The sequence below is a fragment of the Lipophrys pholis genome, assembly GCF_963383615.2.
Source record: "Lipophrys pholis genome assembly, chromosome: 15".
Classification (NCBI taxonomy): Eukaryota; Metazoa; Chordata; class Actinopteri; order Blenniiformes; family Blenniidae; genus Lipophrys; species Lipophrys pholis.
Window position 1 is genome coordinate 2,439,303 of NC_137642.1, and position 22,508 is coordinate 2,461,810.

General features: G+C 44.3%; 1 protein-coding gene across 1 annotated transcript in view; it reads right to left on the bottom strand.

Annotated features, from left to right (window-relative positions):
- Window positions 1-22,508, bottom strand: part of slc24a3 (solute carrier family 24 member 3) — a gene marked incomplete at its 5' end in the record, with an annotated part of 263,277 nt that overhangs the window by 12,632 nt on the left and 228,137 nt on the right. The window contains 9 exons of the mRNA XM_080482318.1: window positions 2,655-2,815; window positions 4,065-4,192; window positions 4,422-4,475; window positions 5,266-5,291; window positions 5,521-5,595; window positions 11,646-11,749; window positions 11,969-12,053; window positions 13,246-13,320; window positions 18,323-18,399. Of these exons, the coding sequence (XP_080338444.1) occupies window positions 2,655-2,815; window positions 4,065-4,192; window positions 4,422-4,475; window positions 5,266-5,291; window positions 5,521-5,595; window positions 11,646-11,749; window positions 11,969-12,053; window positions 13,246-13,320; window positions 18,323-18,399 (785 nt within the window). The remainder of the gene's footprint in view (window positions 1-2,654; window positions 2,816-4,064; window positions 4,193-4,421; window positions 4,476-5,265; window positions 5,292-5,520; window positions 5,596-11,645; window positions 11,750-11,968; window positions 12,054-13,245; window positions 13,321-18,322; window positions 18,400-22,508) is intronic.

A 22,508-nucleotide genomic window follows, 5' to 3' on the forward strand; every position in this document is an offset into this window, starting at 1 on the left:
GTCAAACGGATTCACTGGGTTTCATTTAAAATTTTTTTTAATTTGCCACAAAATCCAGGTGAAGTTGTTTAAGGTAACATAAATAAAAGATACAAGACTGCAGAGTGTAATTGTTTTTTTTTGTTGTTATGACTGAATAAAGTTTAAATAAGTTCTTAAGTCATTCTGAGAAGAATTTTGATTAAAAAAGTGAGTTTTATAATAATTTCTAGCTAAACAAAGCTTCTGCGAATAGTGCTTTTTAGATTCAGACATCTTAGTTACTCCAAAAATAGACTATTGAGTAGATTTGCAATAGCAATGTAAGTGTCGGATCGGGAAATTATCGGTATCGGCCGATACTAAAGTCTGAAAAATCGGATCGGTATCGGGGGGTGATCGGGACATCCCTAGCTAAAACAAAGACAGAGATTTAGCCTTGTAGTTATTGATAGGTCATAATTTTAATATTTATTGGTGCGATCCACTTTAGTCAGATTGTGCTTGATGTGAAGTGAAATGACTTTGACACATTTGGTGTAGTTCAAGTTCAAGTTCAAAAAGTTTATTTGTCAGATATGCTGCATGTTGCCATGCAGCACAAATGAAATTGCAGTCCTCCCCATCAGTGCAAAAGTGCAAACAATTTAGGAGTAAATAAAGTAAAAGAAAACAAAATAACAGGAATAGAATACTATACAGTCTATACAATTTATACAATCTATACAACAGTGCGAAAACAGATTCAAGTCAAGTTGGCAGGTTGGCAGTGAGTGTAGTGATTGTGGGAATGGGGGGGAGAGCAGGGAGTGAGTTGAGTCTCCTGACTGCTTGGGGGAAAAAACTGTCCTTGAGCCTGCTGGTTCGAGCTCGGAGACTCTGCAGTCTCCTCCCGGATGGCAGCAGGCTGAAGAGGCTGTGAGACGGGTGGGTGGGGTCGCCTGCAATCCTGATGGATTTGCGGGTGAGACGGGAGTTGTAGATGTCCAGAAGGGGGGGAAGAGAGACACCAATGATCTTCTCCGCTGCTCTCACGATGCGCTGCAGAGTCTTACGGCAGGACACGGTGCAGGCGCCGTACCACACGGTGATGCAGCTGGACAGAATGCTCTCAATGGTGCCTCTGTAGAAGGGGAGCATAATGGAGGGCGGGGCTCTTGCTCTTCGCAGTTTGCGGAGGAAGTAGAGGCGCTGATTAGATTTCTTATACAGTGATGTGGAGTTGTGAGTCCAGGTCAGGTCTTCAGAGATGTGCACACCCAGGAACTTGGTGCTGCTCACCCTCTTCACTGCAGCACCGTGGATGATCAGCGGAGCATGCTGGGTGTGCGTTCTCCTGAAGTCCACAACAATCTCCTTTGTCTTTTCCACATTCAGATGGAGATTGTTGTCCTTACACCACAAGACCAGCCTGCTGACCTCACTCCTGTAGCTTGTCTCGTCGTTGTTATTGATGAGACCCACCACAGTCGTGTCGTCAGCAAACTTTACGAAGAGGTTGGAGCTGGAAGATGGGGTGCAGTCATGGGTCAGCAGCGTGAAAAGGAGGGGGCTCAGCACACATCCTTGGGGGGCCCCCGTGTTCATCATGATGGTGCTGGAGGTGTTTCTGCCGACCCGAACTGTCTGTGGTCTCCCCGTCAGGAAGTCCAGCAGCCAGTTGCACAGGGCGGTGTTAAGGCCCAGGTGGTCCAGTTTGTGGATGAGCTGCTGTGGGATGATGGTGTTGAATGCTGAGCTGAAGTCGATGAACAGCATTCCGACGTGGGAGTCCTTGGTCTCCAGGTGGGTGAGGGCTGAGTGGAGGGCGGTGGAGATGGCGTCGTCAGTTGATCTGTTGGTCCGATAAGCAAACTGGTAGGGGTCCAGGGTGGAGGGGAGGGCGGACTTGATGTGCTGCATGACCAGCCGCTCGAAGCACTTCATGATGATGGGGGTGAGTGCGACCGGGCGGTAGTCATTGTAGCAAGATGGAGGTGACTTCTTCGGGGCCGGGATGATGGTGGTGGCTTTGAGGCATGTGGGGACAACAGCTTGGCTCAGTGAGGTGTTAAAGATGTCGGTGAAGACTTCTGTGAGCTCCTCAGCACAGTCTCTCAGGACACGACCTGGGATGTTGTCAGGACCTGCCGCTTTCCTTGCATTTGTACTCTTGAGGGATCGCCTCACGCTGTCCCGGGAAAACGTCAGCACCTGGTCGCCAGGAGAGGGTGGCAGCTTCTGTGCTGGGGAGTTGTTGTCTGCCTCAAACCGCGCAAAGAAGTCGTTGAGGTTGTTCGTTGTGTAGACTGTGACAACCGCGAATCCTTTCACCTGAAGTAATGGACGTCTCCTGAAGTCTATCTCATTCAAAGAATGTTTCAATCTATAAAGGTCATCATATCACATGTCAAGTTGTCTATTAACCTGACTTGAAAATCTATTACAGAAAAGTAGAAATATCTTTCCATATGAAACGTTTTCCCTCTATTTCAGTGAGTGTCTTATCAAGGATTTACAAACAGGAGCTTGTGTCATTCGTAGACATCAGTGACAATGCCAACTTTCATTGGCAGAGCTGATTGGTAGTCTGAGGGTGCAGGGCTCCAGATGACCTCTTAAAGAGGCTGTCTGGAACAATTTCCCCTCTGAAAAAAGCTCTATTTTGATTCCAATCAGGAGCCTGGTGCCCTCACCTCGGTGATGAGCATTCGGGATGCCATGGTGAGCCGGGTTCTGGGCGAGAAGTGGCTGGTGATCATGATCCTCATGCTGGCCTCGGAGAAAGACAGCTGGTGTGGGTACACAGAAAGAAGCTCGTCCACCATAAGCACTGACGGCTTCCTGTGGTGATTCGCTGCACGACATACAAGCATCCGTTACTTCACATGTTTGAACACACGTCAGAACTTACATGAATTATTCAACACAATGCATTGACAGTCTATAGAAAGGCTGTCAAATTCAATTCAGTTCAGGGCCACATAGAGCCAAATTTCATCCTGAGTGGGCCAGACTGGTAAAATAGTGCCACAATTTCTTTTAAATTTAAACTTTGAAGTTTTATTGTTATTGTGACGCAGAGGATATACACGTTGCAAATGTCTATATTTTCACAAAACCAAACAATCACGAGTGAAAATGACTACAATCTCAACATGAAATCCATCTGAACGAAACCTTCTTGTGCAAAATACAATGAAAGTGTACAAAAACTTCTCCTATAACTGTTGCATTATTTGTGTTTTTACAAATTCGCGATCAAAGCATGGCTTTTGAGGTTACTTTGATAGTAATGAAGCAGCTTTAATGGCAGCATCACCAATCTCTCAGGTCTCAGTGTCCTTGTTGTTATAAAATCAACGTTTTCTTGGAAATATTCATAAATTTCCTGGTGCTTTGGTCAGATTGGAGCCTCTTGTGGGCTGGTTTTGGCACACAGGCTGAGGCCTGCTCTAAATGGTGTGTCATATTGTTTCTCGTCTGTCAGATACAGTCCTTAGTGTGTCCCAGTAGTAGATCAGCTTCCACACGTGTATGTGTTATTAGTTCCAGACCATTGTTCTTCTTCCTTCTTCTTACCTTGTGAGATTGGAACTTTGTACGTATTTCCACCCAAATTGTAAAACCATATCAAGTTAAACGTTATAGGAAGTCTGCACCAATCTAAGTCTATCGGTGTGTCTGTGGCTCAGATCGTCTGAGGCCTCATTTACGTGACAATATTTCCAAGTGAAAACTCTTCGTATTTGTCTTTTTGTTTCAGAAAATTATGTGATGAAATGGCAGAAGCACTGAAAATGCTGTCGTTCTCCTGTAGGGCCACCAATGGGTGCTGTTTGTATGCATGCAGAGAGCAGTCAACTGTAGATATTGAAGTTGTTGTAAACAGTTTTTCTTTCCATAGAGACAGCATTTTCATTGGGGACCATTTATAAATGTTGCATTTTCAGGGGTCTCGAGCACCACTGTTGTGTAAACGGAGCCTTAATTACGTCCATCACTGTGTGTGGACGGGTGATCGTGACCGATGGTGTTATGCGATTTGGAGTGAGGTTCGATTTGTGAACATCGAGCTTGAACTCTACTCTCTACAGTGACGGTACCTTTCTTCAACAGGACGGCTGTGGCATCGCAGCCATCGTCCAGTTCGGCGTTACTGGCGGCACCATTCCTCAGGCTGGACGAGCTCTTCTTCTGCCGCTCCAGGAAGCGAACAACATGCGAGTTCATTCTGAAACAGACATGAAAGAAACTTTCTTGTAGACCCAGTAAATCCAAACCTCTTTCTGAGTGAGCACAGACAAAATTTACCCAGCCATATCTGAAATTTCGTACCAATTTTTACTGTAACACATTCATGTTTAAAGTCTAAACATGTCTGAATGGATGCAACAGATTGTGACCATCAAACAGCACAGCCTGAGATTGTTAGTTTTGCTTCATGATCAAAATGTACTCACTTCATGATCAAAATGTAGACGAAATACATCAGAATAAGCGTGAGAGCTTCCCACCTGGAAAAGACAACAGTTTCACAATCACACAGTCATTACCATTTTATATACTGTAAATGTGATATTTTGTTGTTACAGAACAGCTTTTGTGCTATCGTCAATATTCTGATCACTAATGTTTACGTTAACAAGTTATTTGTATCTGAAAACCATTCTAGAGATGCTGGCTTTATCTGTTCTGCTAGTTAGCATTAGCCAAACCCTGAACCAAACCTTCCGACAACAAACTGCTCCAGTAGAGGTAACATTAGCATTAGCACTAACTGATGTAACTTCAGCTAACATCTGGATTATAGAGCATCTTCCTCCAACTAACATTCAGATTATAGAGCATCATACTCCTCTAACATCCAGATTATAGCGCACCGTCCCCCTCTAACATCTAGATTATAGAGCATCTTCCTCTTCTAACATCCAGATTATAGAGCATCTCCTTCACTAAAATTCAGATTATAGAGCACCGTCCTCCTCTAACATCCAGATTATATAACATCTTCCTCCACTAACATCCAGATTATAGAGCACCTTCCTCCGCTAACATCCAGATTATAGAGCATCTTCTTCCACTAATATCCAGATTATAGAGCATCTTTCTCCAACTAACATTGAGATTATAGACCATCTTCCTCCTCTAACATCCAGATTATAAAGCATATTCCTCCTCTCACATCCAGATTATAGAGCATCTTCCTCCTCTAACATCCAGATTAAAGAGCATCTTTTTACCACTAATTGATGTAACTTCAATTATTGTCCAGATTATAGAGCATCTTCCTTAAAACTGACTTACCAGACCACTTTTTCATCATATATGAACTGTAATATAGAAAAGAAATGGAGAATACAAGTTAAAATTTAAACATTCTGTAAATTACAGGTTATGTAATTTACAACATATGTACAAACTCCATAACCTGACAGGTTATGTCATTTACACACTTGTTGCAATCATTAAATACACAAAGAAACCAAAATGTCTGTAGTGGTAACAATAGTATTTCTCACGAGGCTCCAGCGTATCTACAGCATTCAGAGAGTCATTTACCACTATGAGAGCAGAGATGGCCAGTGTGTAGTAGACCGAGTCTCTGAGCAGAGGCCAGCAGGAGAGGCGGATCGTCTGGGTGGGAGAAAAAGACCCAAAACAAAACACTGCGTTACGACGCAAAAATGTCACAGATATTAAACTGCTGTTTTTCTCCTGTTGAGGAACACAGGACACAAACTGCTTGTCACCACCAGGTAGATAAACCAAGTTGTGTGTGTGAGAATGACATAATTTGTAATCTAAATAGGAAAAAAAGTTCAAGTATGTTTGTTGTTTCCTGGTGGGATTACAGAAGAGGCCAGATATAATTTTTGGACGCATGCTCCATATGCGAGCCTGTGAATGCTGATGTGTCCCATTCTTTTTTTTATAGCTGGAACAGTCTTCGAAAAGCAAAGGTTGGTGACTTACTGCCTGACTCATGTCCCCATGCGTGTACTTCTATATTTAATCTGGCATTTTTGAGTGTGCTCGTGTGTCCATGCTGTCAAGTATGCTAAAAAGTTCAGCTTGAGATTCAAACTTCCATACAGGCTCCCGAGGCCGAAACTCAAGAAGGAAACATCTTGCTGTGAGGTATTAATGCTAACTGCTACTACACTGTGGCTCACATTTTAAATCAAGAGCTTCTATCTGATTTTGCTCAGTCAGGTTAAATGTTTTAACTAGCCAGCTTGAAGTGATAAAACGACTTGGATAAGAGGCGAAAACCCCTCAAAAACAAGTCAAGGTGACCTAATCCAAATACAAAGTAAGGTTTTGCTAATTGTTAATCCATGGTGAAACATTTTGAGGTTCTGCATCAGATTAAACTAATGATACAGCTCATTGTTTCTTTTATTCTGTTTAGCGCTCTCAAGGTTAATTGGTGACTTAAGTTTGTTACCTGTCCAGAGGGTCTCCTGCCTTTAAGGTAACGCCAGTCGGAATAGCCTCAAACCCCTGCCACCACGACTCGAATAAGGCCTTGTAACACAACATTGTTTTCAAGTGAACACAAAAAACTTTTGTTACGTTTTGGATGCCTGTCTCCATGACAATGGTGGTCACAGCCATTGAAAAAAAGAGACCTTTTTCAAAACTGCTCCAAAAACTTTTCAAAAATGCTCCGACTCGAGGGAAAAACACAATAAAAAAGAAAAACGGTCTGACTCCATCCCCGTGTGAACAAGAGAAGAACTTTTAGAAAATGCTCCAACTTTGTGTTTGTGTTAAAATGCAACTTTTTGAAAATGCTTCATCTTTATTTCCATTAAAACGGGGCTTTCTGAAATGCTGCTACTGCGCATGCGCACCACAGCTGTAGTAAATTGTTCTACTGCACATGGTCATTAAATGATAAATAAATGGAATCACTTATATAGCGCCTTTTCACTGACCACAGCCCCAAAGCGCTATACATAGTTGTTACTAGATGGAAATAACAATGTCTCCTCCATGGTGTTATGACTGCCAGTCCATATTATCCTTGGACTTGGTAGTTTTATAGTTGACAGTCACCGGTAATAACCCAAGTTGGTTGTCTGTCAATATGGATGTCTGTGTACTCTCATTGTTAAAGGGGTCATATTTTGTAAAATTCCCTTTTGAATGGTTTTTCAACAGTAATAATCATCCCAATACCTGGAATGACGCCCCAGAAGTAAAGAAAGTGTGAGGAGCCACACCTCGCAACAGCTCCAGATCCTTCCCTCCTGACACACCTGCGGGTGGTTATCTAATTGGTTCTCTCCACTTCTTAAGCATGGCAGCGAGGCGGAGCTGATGCCAGAAGATTGAAGTCCTCACCCATGTGCTCATCTTTGTTTGTGTGCTCTCCGGCTTCTCACTCCGAGCGTCTCCGACGCACCTCCTCTCGGCACGGCGTCCCGACCGACGTCAGTTCCCTCGCCCGTGTGCTCTGCACTCCTGGGTCCCCCGATCTCTGACTTCCAGGTCTTCCGGTTTAAAATAAACCAATTGGAAACTGCACCCGCTCTGCCTCCTGGGCTTCTTCTGGGTTCTGAACACTGCTCACCGGCCCCCAGCCGTAACAGAATCTTCTGGCCCAAAACATGAACCCAGCAGACCTCGACCCGGTGGTGGAAGCCCTCTCCTCCCAGGGGGAGTTACTCGGTCGGGATGACCACCTGCTGCAGGAGCTCACCGCCTCCATCCAGGATATCCATCAGTGGCTGGTCCAGCAGTCTCCTACAGCTGCACCCAGTGCTTCTGCGTCAGATCCCGGCGCCACCCACCCCTCAGAGGTGGCTCTTCCCCCAGCAAGGAGCCCTTCGTTCCCCCACCGGAACCATATGCTGGGGCATTGGGCTCCTGTGATCAGTTCCTGCTAAAGTGCCACCTTGTCTTCGATCTCCAGCCCTCCAAGTATCCTTCAGATCGGGCCAAGATCACCTATACTACCAACCTTCTGCGAGGGAAGGCGGCTAGGTGGGTGATGGCGCTCTGGAACAACGACTCCCCGGTATATTCACACCCGTGCCCACTTTACCGGGGAGCTTAAGAAGGTGTTCGACCAACCCGTGAAAGGAGGGGAGGCGTCGCGGCGGCTTCTCTCGCTATCCCAGGGCACCATGTCAACGGCCAACTACTCGGTCGAGTTCTGGATCCTGGCGCAGGAGTGTGGGTGGCATGACGATGCTCTCCGGGGAATCTATGCCAAGGGTTTCTCGGAGAGGCTCAAGGACCAACTGGCTACCTGGGACGAACCCTCATCCCTTGACAAGCTCATTTCTTTCGCTACCCGCTTGGATAACCGGCTGCGGGAGAGGCAGCAGGAGCGCGCCGACCACCGATCTTTCCCCGTAGCACTCTCCTCATCCCAGCCGGCTCTCCAGTCTTCGACCTTCCACTCCTCCCCTTCCTCCTCCAAGTCGCCGGACCTCATCATCCCTTCATCCTGCATCCTGGGTGCTGCCAACTGGGACATTGAAGCGCCCGTCCAGAAGGCCCAGGGAGCAGACCCAGATCCAGGCACCGGGCCCACGGACCGCATCTACGTTCCGGACTCCGTGCGGTCGCAGGTCCTTCAGTGGGGGCACAACTCCAGACTCACCTGCCATTCTGGAACCGTCCGCACCCTCTCCTTCCTGTAGCCACGATTCTGGTGGCCTTGCATGGCCCGGGAGTTTGTCTCAGCCTGCTCTGTCTGTGCCTGCAGTAATACCTCCCATCAACCCCCGGTGGGTCTCCTGCGACTACTTCTGATTCCCGGCCAGCCCTGGTCCCACATCGCCGTGGACTTTGTCACAGGGCTCCTGTCTTCCGACGGGAACACCAGCATCCTGACCATAGTGGACCGTCAAAGTCCGTCCACAACGTCCCTCTAAGGAAGTTGCCGACTGCCCTGGAGACTGCCGACCTCCTGGTCCTACATGTGTTCAGGCTCCACGGCATTCCCATGGACATTGTATCAGCCACTGGGTTGTCGAAGTTCATGGTCTGCAATCGCTTTCAACCTCCTCTCTTCCCTGATCAGGAGCTCGACGTGGCTGTCCTCACGGTCAAGGACCACCTACGTCGGGTCCGGGAGGTGTGGAAATCTGCCAGGGTGGTGCTCTCCAGATCCGCAGAGTCCAACAAATGACTCACGGACCGTCACCGCTCTCCTGCTCCAGACTACAGAACCGGGCAGATGGTGTGATTATCCACCCGAGACCTTGTCCTCCAGGTGGAACCACCCAAGCTGGCTCCCCGCTACATTGGTCCTTTCCCGGTCTCCAAGGTGATGAACCCTGCTGCCGTCTGCCTCCAGCTCCCTGACTCCCTCAAGGTACACCCAACCTTCCATGTCTCTCTCCTCAAACCAGTCTCCCCCCCTTTGCCCTCCTAGCAAACATCCTGGAGGTGCGTCCCCGGGCTCGTGGTTTCCAGTATTTGGTAGACTGGGAGGGGTACCAGCCGGGGGAGCGCTCCTGACTTCCCCGTCGGCTCATCCTGAACGAGACGCTTATCTTGGACTTCTATGCCGCCAGGTGGCGACCATTGAAGGGGGGCTACTGTACACCAGCTCTGGATCCTTCCCCCCTGACACACCTGCGGGTGGTTATCTAATTGATTCTCTCTACTTCTTAAGCACGGCAGCGAGGCGAAGCTGATGCCAGAAGATTGAAGTCCTCACCCATTTGCTCATTCTTCGTTCGTGTGCTCTCCGGCTCCTCACTCCGAGCGTCTCCGACGCACCTCCCCTGGGCACGGCGCCCCGACCGGTGTCAGTTCCCTCGCCCGTGCGCTCTGTACTCCTGGGTCCCCCGATCTCCAACTTCCAGGTCTTGCGGTATAAAATAAACTAATTGGAAACTGCACCTGCTCTGCCTCCTGGTCTGCTTCTGGGTTCTGAACACTGCTCCAACCGTAACAGAAAGTCTGTCATCTCTCCCTGGCTTGTTTCAATTTCAAAGTGTGTACTCCAATGATCGAATCAGAAATCAAACCTTATATAGCATCATTGGGGGTTAGGCCCTCCTTTTGACCCTCCCACAATTCGGCACCTCTGCTCTGGCACATGGCACCACCAAAGGAAGTACTTCCTCCTTTTCCCAAAATGGGCATGTGTGGGCGGAGCCAGTCAAGCTCACACTGACACAGTAGATACTGAATGCAGCTCCTATGATCAAATATTCAAATGGAGGAAAATCAAGGAAAAGCTGGATTTGTGGAAATAAACTTTGAATACAACATTTTTGGATCAACGAGACCCATGTGAAAGTGTTAAAGCTTTATAATAGGAGATCTTTATCGTGTATTGTTCTCTGAGCATGTGTGTCTGGTTTCATTACAAAAAAAACCAACAGCACCAACTTGTGACCTGGCAACTACATAGTTTTCAGCGTTTCTGTCACTTCCATGTAAATGTTTTCAAAACGTTGTTGTGTAGAATTTCAACTTTTCTGAAACGATAATTCATTAATAATTGAATGAACAGCAGATCCACAGATATATATTCAGGTTTTACAATTATTTTAACTAATTTCAAGTATTACCGTCTTTATTTATCATTGGATATTTTTCTGTTAATTAACCCTGTGACTAGTTGTTTCATTGACTTTTACTGAAATTACGCTAAAATCCAAATCAACAAGTACGATTATACAATTTCAACAACACTTCAAATTTTTGATTTATTCATTTTTTTTTAATTTACAATAAAAATCTACTCATATTTGTTACTTTTGCAGAGGAAATTATCTCTTTATTGTACTACACTTGGGATGTCCAATTAATGGTCACAATAAAGCTTAATTGGTCCAAGATTTCACAATGATGTTAACATACCAGCTAGACACTTATTTGAGAAACATTGTGTTTTTATCTCTTCTCCTTACCCCGAAATGTTGTCTTTGTGTTTCAAAATATTTTGATACACCTCGTCTTACACCGTGTTACGTCACGGGGGTCCCTCCCCCTTTCTTTTCTGCTCCTCTTACGGTCATTTGGCACCGTTATTTTTCCCCGTTAATTTTGTTAGTCAATTATCTATTAATAGTTTGGAACTAGGTGCGGCGGTGACCACATCCGGGTCTTGGGGGTTTTTGTTCTCGTAATTAAGTACTTCCGCTCCGCCTATAAATAGGCTGGGCTTCGCGCTCCCAGGGGCTCTCGCTCGCTCACTCACTCACTCGCTCGCTCGTTCCGACATGAATTTTCGTGCCATTTCCTGGGAGGCGCTGTGTTCCGTGCACGCTCCCGATGTCTGCAGGTGCAGTTACAGCTCCAAGCTTCCTGGTAGCTGGCTGGCCGAGGTTAGATCGGTTTGGCATGGCTGTACCGGCCGTACTGTTTTCCCTTTTTATTTTACCCTCTGGGTCTTGTCTGGGTTTGTGCTTTCTTTCTTAGCCCGGTGTTGATACTGGTTCGGCTTCCATGTACTGGCTTGTTTGTTGTTTTTTTGGACAGGTGGACAAGGCTTTTGGGGTGAGAAGAAATCAAAGAAAATAAACTAAATATTTAAAAACTTATGCCTTGTCTCCCTTGTCCTAAATATGTTTCCTCCCTCTCTGGGGTCGTAACACACCCTTACCTGATTTTATCATTTCTATTGTAAGTGTGTGTGTGTGTGTGTGTGTGTGTGTGTGTGTGTGTGTGTGTGTGTGTGTGTGTGTGTGTGTGTGTGTGTGTGGTACCTGCACAGCGAATATCCCACACATTCCAATAATGCAGAGAATGTTAAAGACGGCAGAGCCCACAATGGTGCCGACCCCGACGTCGCCCTTAGTGATGAACACTCCTGTACAGCAGTGGGAGAACAAAATAGTAGAAATCACATGTGACAAGCTATCTGTCCCGATTTCACAAAGAAATCCTGATGCTTATTTGGTGGATGGCCAAAAGACTAAGGCACGATAAATGAAAAACATGAATTGTTCTATGGTTTTTAGATTTCTACAGTACAAGACTGTGTGGTTATCGTGCAGTCACTGTGTGTGTGTGTATGTGTGCTCCTCACCAATGACAGAGGTGAACAGTTCAGGCGCTGAGCTGCCTGCTGCCATGAAGGTCGCCCCCGCAACATCCTCACTGAGGTGAAGGCGCTGGTGGACAGAGAGCAAGAAGCACAAAGAATTTCTCAGCAGGAATCCATCACAGCCTTACCGCTGATATATATATGACTGCGTCTACAGAACAGCAGTCCCTTCACCATGGAAGTCATGGCATAGAAGTAGTTTACCGCCATGACGCGAAAGGGCAAAGAGGAATCGGTCACGAAACTGCATGAAACTCGCTTAGCATTTTTTTGTTTGTAATGAGCAATTAGCCACAAATATCAAGTAGCGACGTTGTGAATTTTAACTTCGGGTGTAAGTTAGCACAATGTAGCAGAGAGCTACAAGCTGTCATCCAGATTATCGGAGGCATGCAAAGCGCTATGTACTGTCGTCAGAATTAGTTGCCCTATTCCTGTGCATTGTGTGCTGTTTGTTCTTGAATTTACCAGCTTCCCCTCCAATAAAGTGAACATTTCCTACACCATCATCTAGTTTTTGTGGAGTTTCTAAATATGCCCCATGACGAACGAGGGGAATTGATACAATTTTTACAATTCTGATTCCATTTTCAGTGCTGCTTAATGATTCAGTTCCTTATTGATTTTCTTATCGATTCTCATTTGGGAATAAAACCTGTAGTATGCTGTTAAGTAGAGGATGTTCTAACATTGCCGTGGCTGCTGGGTTGAGATTAATTCTGGAGCGGATCGAAAACACAACATTCCTTCAAAGTTATCGCTGCTGTGCTTGTAAATGTTTCTGCAAATTGGTTGTATTTCCTCCCTTTGATGAAATATCCACTTTGGAGTATTGGAAGTTGCCCTGTTGTCATCCTTCCTCGTGAAATGGAACCAAACTTTTCAGCGTTTGTGCGGCTTGGGCGCCATGTTTTCTGCAGGCTGCACTGGTGAATGACTCCTGAATATAATTTGCTCTGACTGGAATCGATAAGGGAATCATTAGTAAAACTGACACACGATTCCAAGGAATTAAAACATTGAGAACTGGTTCTCAACAAAAAAGGTCTTGATTCCCATTCCTAACCATGACATAGTGGAGCGGACCAATCACTCCCTTGTGGTCTGCGTCGCTTCCTCTTGCGTTCTGTGTCACTTCGATTTTGACTACGCAGATGCTCTATAGAGGTGGTTCGAGACTTACGCATAGCCTTTTCATTTCAACTATAAATTAGGCTTCAGCATGAGCACTGTGAGAAAGAACACTGGTGTTTTCTTACCTCGCATATCTTCTCTAACGAGGGGACGAAGTAGTCGTCGCACACCAAAGCCAGAGCGTAGAACATGTAGACCGTCTGCAGGACACAAACGACATGCATTGTGTCTGCATCATTTTCTCAAGTTTACACAGTCAATGGGATTGAAGTGTAGGTTTATCTGCACCAAGAAAATCCTCCCATTGAGTTCGTGGATCAATCCCATCGTGCCTTGCGACATGATACCAGCAAGGTACCTCACACCAGCTCTGGATCCTTCCCCCCTGACACACATGCGGGTGGTTATCTAATTGATTCTCTCCACTTCTTAAGCACGGCAGCAAGGCGAAGCTGATGCCAGAAGATTGAAGTCCTCACCCATTTGCTCAGCTTCGTTCGTGTGCTCTCCGGGTCCTCACAAGCTCCATTCGCTGAACGAATGGAGCTGGTGGCGAAACATTCTCCTTATTCAGAGTATGATCAGGGAGGAATTTGACCAACTGTGGAGACTTGATCAGAACCAGTGTGGACATAGACTCTCTAGAGATTTAGGATCAGAATTAACTCTATTGGATCTAAATTTCCTGATAGATGCAATGACATTCTTTAATTCGGATCAGACTTACACTCAGATTATTTGTGTCCTTGTAAACACAGTATTTGTCACACAAATCATCAGTCCTCCTGTGCATTTTATTTTGTGAAAGATGTTTGTGACAGCGAGAAGGCCTCACAAAGATAGAACCACATTGTTGTGAAAGTATGTTGTATTTATACCAATCTGACTTTTTTTTCATCTGCAAACGCTGCTGTAACCGCTCCTCTAAAACAAGTGTAGAATCCTTTTGAAGCAAGCTTATTTTTTGTACTTTTGCTCATAATATGTTCAGTCTTTACCTCTATTTTATTTATAGCTTATTTTTGAGTGCTTGCTTCCAAAATGTGAGCAGACAAACTTCATGGCTCTTGGTATTTGGAAATTCATTTTTGTTGGTGTGGGAGTTGTGTTGGGAGTGTAAGTCAGTTGTGCCAGTAGGTGTCACGCTTTGTTTCAATCGAACACATTGCAATCTGTCAAGTTTGTCCCTCTCAGGACACTGTAGTACTGAGACTTCGTGCCCTGTGATCTGGAATTTCCGCATATTGTTTTGTCTTGCTCTGCAAGATAAGCAGCATCACGATGTCCAGAAATATGTGGTTGAAAATGGAGATTAAACTAAATATTTTTTTTATGTACGGTAACTGTGTTGTTATTGAACCAGGCTACACTTTATTACAAGAATTGGCTTTAGGAAACATGTTCGTTATTGTTTTAGAGATAATGTTTCAGAGACTCAGAGTTTAGGTTATTTTGTGGTGTCATATATATTCAACATTTATTATTGTACAGGTCACAGGGTACTTCTGTTCAAAGCATTGTGCGAGATGATGAGCTATTGTTTTGTCTTGCTCGGCAAGGATTCTGTTCGGCTGAAATAAAGCAGCAAAGTTTCAAGCACAATCTCCAACTCTGGTGCCTGCTTCTCCCACCATGCAATGCTCCACCTATCTCAAAGACAAACTAAAACACGCACAGTCAGAGAGGAGTTGATGTGCAGAGGAAGTGGGTTACAGTTAGGGATGGGGCCGATCCGGTCCAGTATCGGTATTGGGTTCCGATACCAACAAAATTCACAGATCGGAAATTTCCGATCCAACCTGGGGAGATTTCCGATCCATGAAGCTGCATCTGTACTTTACTGTTGCTGAAATGCCTCCACAAGTGTTTCCCTGGCAGCTGCTCTGCTCGCTGGCTGCAAACTGTGGAATACATTTCCATGCACAACGGAGGCGGGTCTCAATGAGAGGCGGAGTAATGAGTCAGGAAATCCATTCCACAGTTTGCAGTCAGCTAAACAGGCTAACGTAGTAGCACTGTGCTATCCAACTTTTGTCCGCTGTTTGGATGTATTTTACACTCAAGACACCACAAAGCAACAGAAATGTGAAATGTTTGTAAAGCTGTTATACAGCAAGGCGGCCGCTCTGCCGCCAGACGTCACTGTTTTAAAACGCCAGCTCGACCACAGCATCAAAACAATGAACAGCTTGCTCCTCCATGCTGTAGTGGCCGATTCAAACCTCCGTGAAGCTGCCCCCTACTCCACGCAAAACTCTATGAAAATAGTCCCAATCGTTTGTGCTGCGTTTGTGCTAGAAACACTGCTGTTTGTGCTGTGTTGCTAAATAATTTCCCCAGGTATTAATAAAATGATTCTGAGGTTTTAAAGATATAACAAGTTTATTATGAGATGATAACGTTACGAAGACCCCCACATTGTCCAAATTGAGCAAACATTGTTTGTACTGCTTCCTTTTGTGACCTTATATAACCTCAAATTGCATTTTGAGAGAATACATGCATACATTCATGTCATACTTGCCTGGAGAGAGGAATTAATTACAGCTTCATATAAAATCAACAGCAACGATAATAAGAATGTTAAAGCAAACCAAGCTCTGTTATCGGAATAGTATCGTATCAGCAGATATCCAAATTCAGGTATCGGGATCGGATCGAAAGTGAAAAAACATGGATCAGTGCATCCCTAGTTACAATAGCATGGAAAAATGCCTCATATTTTCTTGTTCCCAAATTTCTCCTGGTTTTTTTGGAATATATTTTGGAATACATGACTCACAGAACTGCACAATATATCGGAAATTTATAATTTTCACAACATGAAAATCACTAAAGACGAGCTGAACTGTGATGAATCATACTTCTATTCACTGTACATTCAATCTCTGCATGTCAAGATTCACATCACATTTACTAAATGGATAAATAGTACTTCTGATAGTAGTTTTACTACAATATACTTTTTACTTTTACTTGAGTACAATTCTGTAGAATAAAGGCTACTTTTACTCTGTTAAATATTCATTTAATATTGTGCAGCCCTTATCTTTATATTTCATATGATAAGTGCATTGTACGCTTACAGTCTACCAACCAACTGAATGGTTAAAGGAAAAAATAACAGAGTTCTCAGGCAAAGTCTTTTTTCAAGGGGCCACTCATCTGATCTCATCCTCGCTGTTACTCAGAAGACTTTTCTTAAAGAAATCTTGTCTGAACCATAGTGATCATTAATTTAGGGACAACATGGGATGACAGTGTAGGGATTTCTTACCTCATAAGGAACACGTGGTACCATTTACGTAGTGAGTTCAGGCATGGGGTACTTTATGTTGCATTTTGGCAGTTTGCCTATCAATAATATTTAATAGTTATCAAAGAGTTATTAATTATATTATTGAAAATGTAATCTGATCTGTTTGCGATACCTTGGGAGCACTACCTGTGGAACAGGAAATGATAGCCAATTCAGTTATATCAGTCTCATAATATATACTAAACAGTTAATTAGGAATTTCAATTAATAGTTAAATTAATTTCAATTACCACAATTAACAGTAAAGCTTGAAGGATTTTTGAGTTCTTGACACAGAAGAGGTCAACATTTCATTCACCTCTGTGCTCATGAATAAGACAAGCAAGTATGATTCCCAAAAATATATTTATTTTCAATGAAAACAAATAAAACACAGATCCTAACTACCTAAATACAGCTTGGTGCATGTAGGTGTGTGTGTGTGTGTGTGTGTGTGTGTGTGTGTGTGTGTGTGTGTGTGTGTGTGTGTGTGTGTGTGTGTGTAGAGAGAGAAAGGTGGAGGGAGTGTCTGTGTGTGTCGTGTGATGGAACTACAAAAAAAGATGGCGCAAGAAACCACATTCCAAATGGTGGCTATCAGTGAGCAGGAACGCTTTCCTCGGTCTCTACCAGGTGTTGGAGAACAATAAAACCTGGAAGCTAGTCTTTAGCATCGTCTTCCTGTGTGTCTCTGTTAAAAGCCCGTTTCTAGAATGAGTTGATATAAATGCGATTTGCTTTGTCAAAAGTCTGGAGTGGTCAGATGGTATTCAGTTACTGTGTGATGTTGTCTTTGATGTGATATGTGTAGGATTGCGAGTTAATAAGTTAGTAAAGCAAAGATTAGCATGCAGACCCTGTGTCATTGTGGCAGAGCTAACGTTGGTTTACAGATTGAAAACTACTCCTAATATCATTATCAATAGAACTCAATCACTGTAATAGAATCTAATATCATTACCAATACAACTCAATCACCGTAATAGAATCAACACATCTTCAAAAAAGTTAAACAATTCTATGCCTAGCATCAGGTTTAACTAATCTCAGGTATTTGCCCAGTTGCTTGTTACCACTTCCTTGACGTTTTTGAAGAAGGAGTTTGGTTGTTGTCCAGGCTGGAGAGAAGCTGCTGGCTTCTGTAGCAGTGAGCACCTCCTGCTAAGTGTGGTTGGCTGTGCTCTGCAGACTGATGGGAAGAAGACGAAATTGATGATTCAGGAGAGTCTTTCTATGTAGTGTCCTGGTTGTTCCCTTGTCCAGACTGGAGGAGCTGGTCGCTCACATCTGTGGTACTTTTCCTTGTTCAGGAAAAAGCACGAAGCAGTTCTGTGAGGTGTCGTTTCCCAGGTCTCGTCCTGGGGAAACTGGCTGGTCTTCCCTTGTTGATGGGAAATCATACACTGGGTGCTGGTGTCTGGATCCGGGGGAAGCTCTGACCCTCGTGGTCGGGTCAGCAGAGGAGTTGAGGAGTTGGGGCCTTTGGTTGCAGGCCTTTGGTGTTAGCTGTTAGCAGGCTTCGATACAGCTGAGCTGCTGGGATGCAGCTCACCTCCTCCGTCGAAGAGCATGAGCAAAGCTTCTTTTTAGAGAATCTCTCTCGCTTTTGATAAGGTTGGGGGATTCCAATGTGTCGAATCTTGGGAGCCTCCACCAATTGGTGACTGACTGAGAGCATGGGGCAGTCACAGTCCTCTGAGCAAAAAGGATGGGAGAATTTGCATGGGACTGCAGCATCTGCAGGAACCCCTGCTGGGTGTGAAGCTCAGGCAGATTCATGAATCAGACTTCACAAGTCATGACTGTATATCATGACAAATGAAGATGGTCTTTCCTTAGAAATTAACCAACTTTCTGTGGTCTTGTGAGATCCCAACAACAGTATCGAACATGATGACACTCACACAGAAGACGTGGAGGCCCACCGCTCCATCGATGCGTTCCTGTTCGGTGAAGTAATCTCTGGGGAACTCATGGATCGCTGCAAAGACAGACAGAGAGAGAAAAGAAACTGAGGGGGAGCAACATATGAACGATTAATTATTAAATGAAGCTTCCCTGAACTTCTACAGTGTCCAAACAGCCAAAGGAAGTCAAACAATCCAATGGATTGAATCTGGAACAAGATCAGTCGGGATTCATTTCAAATGAAATCCAAAGACATACATGTGGAAAATGAACCCAATCTTCATTTGTCTATATCTGATTTAACTTTTTCACGAGCTGCCTCTACCTGTTAGCGATTTTCAGTCAAACGCCAGGGAAGAATCCCTAAATGCCAGTTTGGAATAAATAGCCTCCCAGCAAGAGAAGACAGAGACATAAAGAAGCCAGTTTTTATCTCTTAATTCTAGTCGGTGATTGGTCACATGATGCAATGCAGAAAGTCAGCATTCCCAATAACTGGCACTGCAATGTGTCCAAAACTGGATGGGAGGAAACCTTGAAGGGTTGAGACCCAAAAACTCCACATTTTCTGATTGATGTCTCTGTTTCTAACATCTGCCTTTTCAGGAAATATAGTCAATGTGGCTTACATTGCCGTGGTATGGTATAAATGTCGAATCACATCAAAACTATTCCTGGTTCACACTTACTCAGTGAATGTCTGAATTATTTCAGAGCGCTTGCGATGTCATGGAAACATGCAAACTCAGCACAGAAAGTCAGAGTGCTTCTGCTGTTCACTCTTTTAAATTCCTTCTCTGATAAAAAGTCTACATTTACGACACCATCATCTGCATGTGGAGACATTTCTTTCAAACAACAGATTCTAAATGAAACGGATATAGAACAATGATTCCCAACCTGAGGCTCCGGAACCCGGGTGAGGGGCGTAGACATCTAAATGCAAAATCTCAGACTGCTGTGAGGTCATTGAAAGTACATTATTAATTATGCAATGTTTTCAAGTGAAAACGCAAAATTTTAAGTGTCCGTTTACACAACAACAGTTCTCAGAGCACCTGAAAATGCAACCTTTGGAAAAGGCTTCCAAGGTGGAACCTTTTGAAAAAATTCCAACTTTATTGTCGTGTAAATCGACAATATTCTGGAAAGGCTCGGGCTTCGTCGCTGTATAGAGGGCAGAAATGCTCCGACTTTGCATGTTCACTATGGCCGTAGTAAATACAGGTACATCTCAAAAAATTTGAAAATCATGAAAATGTTAAATATTTTTTGTCATTCATTTCAGAAAGCCAAACCCATATATGATATAGGCTCATGACACATAGATTGAAATATTTCAAGCCTTTATTTCTTGGAATTTTGATGATTATGGCTTAAATATAATGAAAACCCAAAATTCAGTGTCTCAGAAAGTGTCTTTGAATATTACATAAGATCAAGAAAAAAATTAATTTTAAACAAAAATGTAAGGCTTCTGAAAACTATGTTTATTTCCATGCACTTAATACTTGCATGAATTACTGCGTCAATACGGTGTGGCATGGAGGCAATCAACCTCAGGCGTAGTGGAAGCCCAGGTTGCTTTGATAGCAGCCTTCCCATCATATGCATTGTTGGTCTGGTGTCCCTCACCTTCCTCTTGACAATAGCCCATAGATTCTCTCTGGGGTTCAGGTCAGGCCAGTTTGTGGTCAATCAAGCACAGTAACACCATGGTCATTGAACCAGCTTTTGGTACCTTTGGCAGTGTGGGCAGGTGCCAAGTCCTGCTGGAAAATGAAATCAGCATCTCCATCAAGCTTGTCAGCAGAAGAAAGCATGAAGTGCTCTAAAGTTTCCTGGAAGATGGCTGCGTTGACTGTGGAGTTCAGAAAACACAGTGGACCGACACCAGCAGGTGACATGGCAAACCAAATCATCACAGACTGGGGAAACTTCCCACTGGACTTCAAGCAATGTGGATTCTGAGCTTTTCCTCTCTTCCTCCAGACTCTGGGACCTTGATTCCCAAATGATTTCCAAAATGTACTTTCATCTGAAAAAAGGACTTTGGACCACTGAGCAACAGTCCAGTTCTTTTTCTCCACAGCCCAGGTAAGACGCTTCTGACGTTGTCTCTTGTTCAGGAGTGTCTTGACACGAGGAATGCGACATTTGTATCCCATGTCTAGGATTCGTCTGAATGTAGTGGCTCTTGATGCGCTGACTCCAGCCTCAGCCCACTCCTTGTGAAGCTCCCCCAAATTCTTGAATGCACTTTGCTTGACAATCCTCTCAGGGCTGCGGTCATCCCTTTTGCTGGTGCACCTTTTCCAACCACACTTTTTCCATCCACTCAACTTTCTATGAACATGCTTGGATACAGCGCTCTGTGAACAACCAGTTTCTTTAGCAATGGCCTTTTGTGGCTTACCCTCCTTGTGAAGGGTGTCTTCTGGACATCTGTAAAGTCAGTAGTCTTCCCCATGATTGTGTAGCCTACTGACCCAGACTGAGAGACCATTTAAAGGCTCAGGAAACCTTTGCAGGTATTTTGAGTTAATTAGCTGATTAGGGTATGACACCATGACTCCAGAACTGAACTTTTCCACAATATTCAAATTTTCTGAGACACTGAATTTTGGGTTTTCACTATCTGTGAGCCATAATCATCAACATTTCAAGAAATAAAGGCTTGAAATACTTCACTCTATGTGTCATGAGCCTATATCATTTATGGGTTTGACTTTCTGAAATAGTGACATAAAATATTGAGCATTTTCATGATATTCAAATTTTTTGAGATGTACCTTTAGTTACTGTGCACATGTGTGAGCAGATGGACAATAACAACAAATGCAACCTCCAGAATGTCATGACAGACATTTACTGGAATAAATATGTTTTATCGTGAAAAGGTTCCTGCTTTTCAGTGAGTGAGGGTCAGTGTGTCCAATAGTGTTTGAACTTTGATGTGTTTGGAAAGACTGGACAGGGGCTCCACAGTCTTCCTCAGAGGAGTCACTAAATGCTGCTCGTCACTTGACTGCTGACTGGTTTCTGGAGACTTTCGCCTTCCCATGTGATTCTCAGCAGGACAGAGCTGCACACAACAGCCTCTGACCACATCCTGAAACCGCTGCTGCTGCCAAACCTGCTCTCTCAACACTTGAATGTTTTTATTTGGTCAATTGAGTTAAGGCGACATGACAAAATACCAGCCACACAGTTTAAATCTGCAGAATGCGCAGCTGCCCAGAGTGAGATGTCACTTTGACACCGCTCAGCCTTTCTATATTGACTTGATGGAGGTGATAGCAGGAATCCACCGCCATCTGACGGAGGCAGCCAATCAGAACATGCCAAAATATGCCCCATCTGCATCCACAGCAATCCCATGCATTTCTTGTTGCATATGACTCTGTATTTAAGCTACAAATAGGCTCAGCCCACTGTGACTGTGCCTGTCTGTGTGTATTCCAGATTTGCTTGGCTTGCCCTGCTTGAATACTATCAGTGTGCCCTGAGCAATTTGGGTGTGCTGTTTTCACGCGCTGTGTGTGTGTAATGTGAAGGCAACCCAATGCGCAGTGACATTCTCCCTCTCAACCGCCGAGAGCCTGTGAGTCAGCCGGCTTCAGCCGGCCCTGCGTGGCCCAAACACAACACGGGCCCGTCTGCTCATACGAAGTGACAGGACAGACAGACAGACAGACAGACAGACAGACAGACAGACAGACAGACAGACAGACAGAGAGACAGAGAGAGAGAGAGAGAGAGAGAGAGAGAGAGAGAGATTTTTTTTGATTTTTTAAAACACTTTTGTTTACACCAGTTCATCAGAAAGACAGTCACATTGAGTGTCAGATCCTTATAAAATCATTCATGTTAAAAAATGTGCAAATTGCAATTCATTGTTTTCCGTACAGCACAGAATGTTTTTAAAACACCAGACCTCTTTAAAAGCGTTCAAATCATTGTTTTGTTTAAAAAAACGGTGTTCAAGCCAGAGTCTGGATTTGATGTTGACTCGCCACACTTCTACGACATCCTGCCCTTCTCTGTTTTCCACCTTGTTCCTCCTCCTGACATACATCGCCATCTTTGCTTCTCCTGAGAGGAAATTCAGGAGCTGCCATTTTGCTTTTGTAGTCTTTTTGTAGCCTGCTCCCATGATAAAAATCCTCTCAGTAAAAACAA